Here is a 10058-nt window from a genome sequence, read left to right as displayed (position 1 = left end):
CTTGGATTTAGCAGCTACTGCGTTCTGGCTTTGGCAAATCACAAATGAGTGATTATGGGCTAGGTTGATGCGGGCCCTTGAGATCAACATACCATAAACATTTTGTAATCCTTGGTGCCACCAGGTATATACTGCATATACTGCATTTTTTGGGTTTTGGTGGCCCCCGGGGACGAAACAATTTTTTTCTGTAAAAGTATAGTGGGTCTACATGCCCACCAAGCTTCAAGCTTCATGTGCCCCGGTGCTTTGGTGTCCCGGGAATTGTTGACCAAAAATTCATGATGACGGGAAGAAAATAAAAAATAATAATAAAAAAAACTTTGACAATCCCTATATGACCGCTATGCTAGCTATGCTGCCAAATTCCAACTGATGACTATCCTTAATCCTGCTACATGTGTGTGTTAGGTAGAGTGTATAGTGTTTTGCAAATAGTGCTTTATGAAAATGAAAACAGAGTCGAAAGCTGAGAATTTGTGTATGGTTAGGCGGAATTGGTACCTTTTGAGTGAAAGGTTTCAGAAGAAATTGTGTGGCATTAAGATTTTGTGTGTGTAAGCAGTTGAAAAAAAAACTGTACATTTCATTAATTTTTAACTACATTTTTAAAACATCCTTGATCTTTAATTAATTTAACATTTAAAAGAAAAAATCCAAAGCCAAACACTGATGAAAGAATGAAGCATTGCAGTAATAGATATTTCTTAATCTTGAGGGTTATAGCAGTCGCAAACATCAATTAAAAAAAACTAAAACCACCATCATTAAAACCAATCAGAATTTAGTAATAAACACATTTAGATTGCAGATACTGCACTTTGCCTTTGCGTTTTAGTTGTTTAAAACCACATAATTTTCATATCCCGCCGACGGGACGGTTACCCCCCTCCCTCACCTCCCCCCAACATTCTAAATCAATTGTATGCACCATATTGCTATGTAGCATAGTAATGTTATACACCATTTCAAAGCTTTCGCTCTTGGGAATCCAAAAATTACAACTTTTTTCATGTACAATCTGTATAGTGCTTTACATTCTCATATTAATTTTATTATGTCTCAATTAAATTTGATCCTAAATGCCCCCCTCCCCCTCCTCCACTTTTGGTGCTACCCTGACTTCTGGCTGCAGTGTAGCTGCAGCACCATAAGTAGATGCAACATATTGGGTACTGAAATATTCACAAGAATCCATAGAAATTGAATCTTCATGTTGTATTATCCAATATTAGTTGTACAGATGTATAGTTTATGTTATACACACTCATTGAACCAACAAAATGCAAAAATAAATGCTCAAAGTGTACCTTTCATTTGAGACCAGGGCCCCCGACTTATTGTCACATGTGAGAGGGGGGGTTTGGGGGTCCTCCCCCAGATTTTTTTTTAACTTGTTTGATGGGATTTCCTGTATTCTGGTGCATTTTGGGGATGGCCAAATAGCCCATGCAGTAATCCATCCCTGGGATTATGCTTCTACACAAAGGGGTTCATGTGCAGTAAGCATTTGAGTGTCAGTATGCATTTTGGATAACAAAAAGTCCTATGGGGAGTTTCCATAGGCATTTTACAAAACGCATGAGCATACCTTGGCAAATAATGGTCTAAAGCACTCATATTTTCATTCTATATTGATCTACTTTTGCACACAGCCTCACAATTCCTGGTGCTAGGGCTCAGTTGTGTTTCTAAGGGATATAAAGTGACCCAGAGGGCTGAAATGTGGTCAGTTCAGAGATGCTTGTAATCCGGCATAAACAACTATATTCTAGCCTCTGTAACTCTATGTGAGTACATCACACAGTTATTTTGACTGTTTCCTATGAAAACTACAGGTTCTCAGCTATCTATAGAGGTCCAACATTTGATGGTAGGCCCCAAAAGAGGTGGGAACAACGATGCCCTTGTAAATAGGCACATTCACAATTTCAGGCAAAAACTTGAAATGTGTATTGAGATCTATTATCCCAAGGTAGAATGCAGTATCTGCATTTTTGGGGGTCAAAGGTCACATCAATGGTCATGTTTTTTTTTTTAATCTACAAACAAAAATACTTCCTAAGAAGGTATCATAATGAAACCACTTATCTACCCACAACTTGTTTGGCTGGCCACTGTGAAAACTTTTAAAGGCATTTTTCTCAGGTTCAGTGTAGGGCTACGTTTTGGCTTTGTAGGGCAGAGTGGACAAATGAAACAAGATCTAAATGCCTGTGCATGATTTGAACTACATGATAAAATACCATGCCATATGATTTCCCTCGATTTCTACTGTGTCACAAATGCTTCTTTATAACCACACCAAAAAACAAAGTTTACGCTACTTAACTTTAATACCATCGACTTTTACCATGAACGATATAGGCTGGGGAAAAAATCATTAGGCTTAGCCTATACTGCCAGCAACTTTCAGTGCGTCTGTCGGAAAACTGCTGAAATGCAGTAGCATTATATTTTATATCCTTATAGGCTACATTTTTAAAATATATAGTTTTGTATCATACAGCACAGCCTGCTTGTTGTCTTACTGCTGCATCGAGCACATGTAGAAAGTGCTCTGACACAGTGAACCATTGTGGCGTAATATGATACTGTCGTGCAGATCACTTTTTGCTCCAGCTGTGTAGACCTTGCGATCGCCACCCCTTGCTCCTCCGATTGCTACTTATCACGTACTGGGCTACCCTCTACTGACTCTTGCATAATCAGCACTTCTTGTCGCATATAAAGACACGTCGTCGCCACCAAGTCCTCTTCCAATACACTGGCCTCTTCACCTCAGTGACCACTCTACAACACTTCAACATGACCACTGCAAAGCCCATATTCAACCAAGGAGAGGACTGCAAAGCCGGGTGGCACGACGCTACAGCTGGCTACAATGAGACCGACACACATCTCGAGATTCTCGGAAAGCCCGTAATGGAACGTTGGGAGACTCCATACATGCACTCACTCTCGACTGTTGCTGGGTCAAAGGGTAAGAAGCATTACAAATGGTAAAGGCACGAACCAAACAGTATGTTGGTCTCTTCAGTTCAGATACTGTTTGTAGCCTACTTCTAGTTAACAGTCTTCAGTTGACAACAGTGTAATACTAGCAGTGGTGGAATGTAACGAAGTACAAATACTTCGTTACTGTACTTAAGTAAATATTCCACGTATTTGTACTTTACTTAAGTAGAATTTATAGTGCATACTTTTGACTTTTACTTCGTTACATTTTACAGCAATTATCTGTACTTTTACTCCGCTACATTTTTACAACACCATCGTTCCTTTTTACGATACATTTTATGATAAGATTTTTTCTCTCTCTGACAAACACGTTTGTTTTACCAGGGGGCTACCACAGATTCTGGAGCGCTACGTGCCCAGCTTCTAAATCTTTGAAACATAAGCTTCTAGTCTAGACCAGGCAAAGCGTGAGCTTGTAGCCATCTGCATTCGGTAGGCTATATTCACCAGACCCATGGCTACACTGGACATGCAACTGTGCCTTTCTCTGTCTGTTATCTGCAGCGTTAGGGCCTCCTCTTCGATGAGATTGCTATGCCCATGCTTCTGTCACACGTCTGATCATTTGCGGCACAAATGAATGGTGGACTATTATAGAACCGCTGGCCGGAAAAAACGTAGCATTTTCCAGATTAGAAAATATTTCTTAATTGTGTGTGATCAAATAAAGATGCATAGCCTACAATTGGGGGGTCTGCGCAAGTGAAACTGAACCTAATCATAAAGACATCTTTCTCAGCAACTTTTCTGTTTTTCTGTTCAATCAGCAGAATTGGCATTACGATCCACCCGACGTTTCCCTGGTCTACCCCGTTAAACTTCAGGCTCTCGTGTTTTGCTGAATGATATACTCAGCAGATCACCCTAGTAGATAACCAGAATTACAGTCTCTAGAATTGTAGGTCAGAATGTAAACTGGGCCACAGATGGTAAGCACAATTGCATTAGCTTAAAACTATCTAGTCGAATATAGCCTAACCTAAAACTAGCTTAATTAAAATGCCACAGCCCATACTATTTTTTTTTTAGAATATAGATATAAAGATAATAAATCATTATGCAAATACTTTTACTTTTAATACTTAAAGTACATTTAAAAGCAGGTACTTTTTACTTTTACTTAAGTAGGGTTGTCATTGTGGTACTTTTACTTTTACTAAAGTAAATATTTCTCTGTTTATTTGTACTTTTACTTAAGTACTGAGATGCAGTACTTCCTCCACCACTGAATACTAGTACCACACACTCATTAGCCTATATAACATAATTTTGTTAGGCAAATGTTCTAATGTTGCCAATAACGATATCTAGGATATCCTACAAGCCAACTAGAACAACCAGTATTAAATCTTATTTGTGACCTTTTCATTTCTTCATGGCTGTGCAATATATGGGGTTTCTAAGTGGAAAACAATACTGGGCTACTACATGCGCACATGTGTCAGAGTGTAACAGGTTCATTTGTCTAGTGTAGCTTACTAGTGAAATTCAAGGACATGGGCGGGACCTTTATTTTATGATTAGGCCATTGAGGAGTTATGTTAAGGGACGCTATACCGGTCAAATGAGCTGCTCAACCATTGGCTCTAAATGTTTCAACACCAATGAACAAATATGTAACAAATCAGTAATATACAAATCAATACTATTCAGTTGGCTGCGCGATTTGTATCTAGACTATTGTAAGATGGTGTAGTGGAGGCCTATGAAGAGAGGTCTGGCCTGGGTATATTTAATGTAGAGGAGGCCTACTGTAGGCCTACCAACGGTTTTCATCATAATTTCAGAAAAAATCCTTCCTTCTGAAGATCAGCCACAACAAAGATGGCCTCTGTTAGACACCACACTCACTCTTTAAAAATTAGCAATTGTATCTACTGGATTTCTAAAGACAGAGGATACATATCAGATTGAGGCATATGACTGGGGTCCACTCTATTTAACATCAGCTATTTTTACCTTTTTTGAAATACTAAGCTGTGAGAGGTTGACAGAAGTATGCTTGCTATTCTCCCTCCTGCATTCCAGTAGGGTGTGGAAGGGCATATTGCTCTACTCTGAGTGGCACACCCTAGCTGTATCACATGTCAATACAGAGCATCATTTGCAGCTGTGCATTTGTAGAATTACTACCAGGATATTGGCAACAAGATATTGAGGAAAATCTGCCTGTATAATTGAAACCATATTTGGGAAAACTGTGCTTGTGATTGATGTGTTTGTATTGTTGACTGCACAGGAGGCAGAGTCCTGGAGATTGGTTTTGGAATGGCCATCGCTGCTACTAAGCTGGAGAGCCTCCCCATCGAGGAGCACTGGATCATTGAGTGCAACGATGGTGTCTTCCAGAGGCTACAGGAGTGGGCCAAGTCTCAGCCTCACAAAGTGCGTAAAAGCTTGGTGAAAATGCCAGATCTCACACTCATAAATAATCAAGTGCAAGGTTAATGTATCATTTCCCACCTTGGTAGATTGTTCCATTGAAAGGGCTGTGGGAGGATGTCGTCCCCACACTACCAGACAATCACTTCGATGGTAAGCCTCGTTGATGGATGTGTAAAATGTCAGAAGGGGTAGCGAGATTTGGATTTTGAGTCATTTGTCAAACTTTTTGTTGTGATATCAGTGCGGTTAAATACACTGATCTATTGCACAATGACGTAATAATATTTTCCGGGTTAAGATCTTGCACCACATTAAACATGTGTACAATTGTACAATTAAACATTCATATACTTTATGGCCTTAAAATGTCAACAGGCATTTTGTATGACACATACCCCCTGTCTGAAGACACATGGCACACACATCAGTTCAACTTCATTAAGGTAAGTTATTTTCATTTCATGAGGATTCTTGAAGCATTCCTCATCATTAATTCATTAGACAAGTACAAGCTGAATGTTTCAGTGTGTGGACAAGGCCTAACTGGTTACAACCTTGGTCATCCATTGAAAGATGGCAAATATTTTCCAGCACAACTGTAAAATATAACTCTGGCATAGCTGCCACATTTTACTGCTCCCCAAACGCAAAGCTATTTAATATTTTACCCCATTTGCCTTTAGATTAATATCAAGAACTAAATATTTCCCTGCAGGGCCATGCCAACAGATTGCTGAAATCTGGAGGAGTTCTCACCTACTGCAATCTCACCTCCTGGGGAGAGCTGCTGAAAAATAAATATGACAATATTGAGAAAATGTTCCAGGTCAGACATGTTCATCTTATGCTTGCACAGACTATTTTCAGCATATATTTACATTGACACTTGCTATTGCCACATTCACTAAACAAACATGGTGTCTGGATTTCAGGAGACCCAAGTGCCCCATCTGCTTGAGGCTGGCTTCAAGAAGGAGAACATCAGCACGACCCTGATGGACATCATTCCCCCTACTGAATGCAAATATTATTCCTTCCGCAAAATGATCACACCAACCATTCTGAAGTTGTAAGGCACTAGCCAGTGACTGCCCCTTTTATAGTTCTCCTTCTACACTGGAACCTCCTGACTCAGAATAGCCATGAGCTACTGAATCAACCTCTGCCCATTTGCTGCAAGTTTAACACAACCTTGAAAACGGTTACCTTTACTAACACCTCATCAGTACGATGTAGCAGTTTTTCTATATATGAAATAATTTCATAAAGGTACACCATTCCACAATTCTGAGTTCTGTCCTGTATCTTTTCAAAATAAATCTATCTCCAATTTGTTTGTTGTATGCATGGTGTATGCCAAGTATTTATTTATCACAGACATAATTACATTAGGCGCTGTTTACACTCATTTCTAATCTTCAATATCTAAGGTTACTTTTAACTGTGTACTTTGGACATTTCAGAAACAAGTTGCAAGCAGCATATTAACACACCATCTTGTGGCAGTACTCTTATCGTCATATATAAATATAACCCTATTTTATATAACCCCGTTTTTGAGTTACTTATTAATCAGACTTAAATGAGAGTAAAATGTCCAGTATCATGAACAAAAGGCCACTGAAGATTTTTTTTCCATAAGACAAACCTTTGGCCACCCAAGGTCCCTTACATAAAAATGTTCTGGTGAGAAAAACACAGCTGGGTGAAGGCAGGGGAGTCAACTGTCCTTAAACACACAATTCAAATAAATCCAGGGTTGGTATTTAATTAAAAACAAGTACACCGTTTGTGACCTACAAGAACTGATCTGAAGTTAACAGACAACACATTCAAGACATATGGATGATCATCAATATTATGATTGAGGTCTGCACAAAATGCAGCCAGGTGCTATTTGCCCTTTCTGTGAAAATAATTTCTATGGTATAGTTCATCCTGCTGCATAGAGGAGAAAACGACATAACACTGCTAATACATAGGAAATTGTTGGGCATATGGGAACAAAGTCACTGAGGTCAGGAGAGACAATAGCAACCCCTACCCGCTACACCCATCACCCCAGTTTAGTTAAGCTTTCATAAACTTCTGATTGGGCTCAGGGCGGAAAAATATACAAAGGTGAACACAGCAGATATTTTCATTAAGTCACCAGCAGTCATCTATTTATATCTTTATCACTTCTTTGACCCAGAAGTAGGCCTGAAGTCCCAAATGCTTGGAACCATGGCACCACCTACTGGTAATTACTGGTACTACCCTGATATAATGTGTGATCAGAATATCACCCCGTGTGTCTCTGGCAACACACTTCAACACACACGTGTGAGAAGAGAGGGGATGTTAACACTTAATTCCCTTCTATGTGCAAAAATGAAGTGTGCCTGAAACATAAGACATCACGGCCTGAAACCTGACAGCACTGACATTCTTGATCAAAGAAGTAGTTTATACAAAAACTGAGACGTAGTTTGGATTGATCAGCACTGAGTCCCACTTTTTTTTCTTTTGTTATGACTAGTTATGAAAAAAGCATGGTGTGCAGGAACAGGCTTATAATAAACCCATTTTTATTATTATGTTCATTCACATAATGAATACAATGCAATACAGATATTTTATTTTTTACAACAAATAAGAGGAGATAAGAACTCAAACACCAGAGCAACTCCTGTGAGAAATTGTCCATCCTCATTTCAAAAGACTGATGACTATAATCATCATCTATAATACATCATACATTAGCAGTCATGTACTTACAGTTTAACATTCCACAACCACAACAAACCACAACCATACAGCTCATTTGCGATACCAGATCTGAAGTTTCTTCTCACGTTTGATCTTCTTCTGCAGCTGCAAGGTACCATACAGCAAGGCCTCAGCAGTTGGAGGACACCCTGGGAGACAGACAGGAAACAGAAGAACAGTCTTGAGCTGTATGCTGTATCAGAGCAGAAATATATTACCAAAACATCTTGTAATTCTGAACCATTTTTCTTTGTTGAATATGTTTGATTGTGTTTGAACAGTCACACACAATTGATTGAAGGACTCCCATACCTGGTACGTATATATCCACTGGTACAATGCGGTCACAGCCTCTCACCACAGAATATGAATAGTGGTAGTAGCCTCCACCATTTGCACAACTGTAGAAAAAGATACAATCATCCAGAGCAGGGGGTTTCAACCGATTGTGAACCAGGTACCACCATTCTGACTAATTGCGTAACCCCAGGACCACCACTGAATAAAAATACTGATTCCCACATTGCAACTACATTGCTGAATCCATGGTCAGGGACCACCAGAAATGTCTTCACGAACCACAAGTGGGGCGCAGACCACTGGTTGAAAATCCCTGATCCAAGATGCAATACCCTAACTGAGTGACTTTTCATATAGCTTCACCAAATAAAGAGGATTACAACTATAGTGCTCCTGCTCCATGTATTAAACACAAATTCAAAGATTCAAATCAATCTCATTTTTACCTTCCCATGGATATGACATATCGAGGCTCTGGCATCTGATCATAGACCTACAGAAATCACAAACAGAATATCTAAGCATCATTTGGACATAGCATCACTGTCATTATTTATGCCAAAGCATACTGATGGGTCAGTATCAACAAATAATCTATAGAAAGTGTACCTTGCGAAGAGCAGGTGCCATTTTATTGGTCAGAGTCCCAGCCACAATCATGACATCAGCTTGTCGAGGACTGGCCCTGAACACCACCCCAAAGCGGTCCATGTCATACCTGGGAGCGGCCATGTGCATCATCTCCACTGCACAGCACGCCAGACCAAAGGTCATAGGCCATAGGGAACTCTGACACACAACAAGCATATTAACCACCTCATCTTACACTTGGTATTATCATAGAAAATACATTTCAAGGGAATGCAGTGATTACCTTCACAATCATTCTATTCACCAAAATTACCATTGATAAATTGTAACGTCAATTGTATGGAGTAGTGCTATGTAGAGCTGTTAGTTCTGAATTCTTACCCTTCGAGCCCAGTTCACCAGATCATCAAGTTTAGTGATGACATAATCTGCCTTATTGCTAGGGACAGCATCTGCTTTGGTCGCCACGGCAGTGGTCTTCTCTCTGAACACAACCAAACTATGGAAAAACACAATTAGTCAGCCATAATAACTTAGTGACCATATGAATCTCCCCTCAGAAAAAAGTGAAAGATTGCTGATGATATTTCAGGAGGCTACCTCTTGTCATCTTTTGTTTTCTCTCGGAGTCTTCTCGTCTGAGCAGCAAATGAGATGGGTCTGGTGCAATTTGAAATGGGAAGTTGAAAAGAAGTCCACAGAATAGGAGTCATTTTCAAGAACTCAGTACGGTGCTCCAGGTAAAAGTTTTCAACCGTTAAATGAAGGCTACATATGTGCCTTACCTTGCGTTACGAAGTTTTGGAAGTGATGCAAGGGAACAGGATGGTATTAGCTTGAAATAGACCGCGTGACGCAGTTAATTCCCTGAATAAGGTGGTTAGTAATTCCAATCTTAGATAATCCAGTTGCCAGCAGCGGTTGACAAAAATTGAGATAAATTAACGAACCCTCTGATCATGACGCACAGAAAAGCTACACAGAAAGTCTAAGCCAAAAATATATATAGT

At 39.6% G+C, this 10058-nt stretch overlaps 2 protein-coding genes across 2 annotated transcripts; one reads left to right on the top strand and one right to left on the bottom strand.

Annotated features, from left to right (window-relative positions):
• The first annotated feature begins 2675 nt into the window (after window positions 1-2675).
• On the top strand, window positions 2676-6749 carry gamt (guanidinoacetate N-methyltransferase). The gene is made up of 6 exons (XM_048251998.1): window positions 2676-2983; window positions 5261-5406; window positions 5493-5556; window positions 5782-5849; window positions 6122-6232; window positions 6339-6749. Exons 1-6 carry the CDS (start codon window positions 2809-2811, stop codon window positions 6477-6479), a joined length of 705 nt encoding a protein of 234 aa, XP_048107955.1. The 5' UTR covers window positions 2676-2808; the 3' UTR covers window positions 6480-6749.
• A 1325-nt stretch (window positions 6750-8074) lies between these two features.
• On the bottom strand, window positions 8075-9838 carry ndufs7 (NADH:ubiquinone oxidoreductase core subunit S7). The gene is made up of 6 exons (XM_048251997.1): window positions 9649-9838; window positions 9430-9547; window positions 9067-9246; window positions 8904-8950; window positions 8470-8558; window positions 8075-8306 (listed from the first exon to the last, which is right to left on the bottom strand). The coding sequence occupies exons 1-6, from the start codon at window positions 9759-9761 to the stop codon at window positions 8209-8211; spliced, it is 645 nt and encodes a 214-aa protein (XP_048107954.1). The 5' UTR covers window positions 9762-9838; the 3' UTR covers window positions 8075-8208.
• Between the last annotated feature and the right edge of the window lie 220 nt (window positions 9839-10058).

This window comes from Alosa alosa, chromosome 9 (genome assembly GCF_017589495.1).
Source record: "Alosa alosa isolate M-15738 ecotype Scorff River chromosome 9, AALO_Geno_1.1, whole genome shotgun sequence".
NCBI classification, from domain to species: domain Eukaryota; kingdom Metazoa; phylum Chordata; class Actinopteri; order Clupeiformes; family Clupeidae; genus Alosa; species Alosa alosa.
Note: the sequence above shows the minus strand (reverse complement) of the source record. Positions and strands in the feature narration are given on the sequence as shown.

What these genes read in the sequence shown, in the direction of transcription:
- gamt (XM_048251998.1), top strand. Translation starts at nt 2,809, where the DNA reads ATGACCACTGCAAAGCCCATATTCAACCAAGGAGAGGACTGCAAAGCC. An exon ending in ATCAGTTCAACTTCATTAAG is followed by an intron (nt 5,850 to 6,121) that starts GTAAGTTATTTT and finishes ATTTCCCTGCAG; the next exon opens with GGCCATGCCAACAGATTGCT. An exon ending in ATATTGAGAAAATGTTCCAG is followed by an intron (nt 6,233 to 6,338) that starts GTCAGACATGTT and finishes TCTGGATTTCAG; the next exon opens with GAGACCCAAGTGCCCCATCT.
- ndufs7 (XM_048251997.1), bottom strand. Translation starts at nt 9,761, where the DNA reads ATGACTCCTATTCTGTGGACTTCTTTTCAACTTCCCATTTCAAATTGC. An exon ending in TGGTGAACTGGGCTCGAAGG is followed by an intron (nt 9,247 to 9,429) that starts GTAAGAATTCAG and finishes GTTGTGTGTCAG; the next exon opens with AGTTCCCTATGGCCTATGAC. An exon ending in TATGTCATATCCATGGGAAG is followed by an intron (nt 8,559 to 8,903) that starts GTAAAAATGAGA and finishes CTTTTTCTACAG; the next exon opens with TTGTGCAAATGGTGGAGGCT.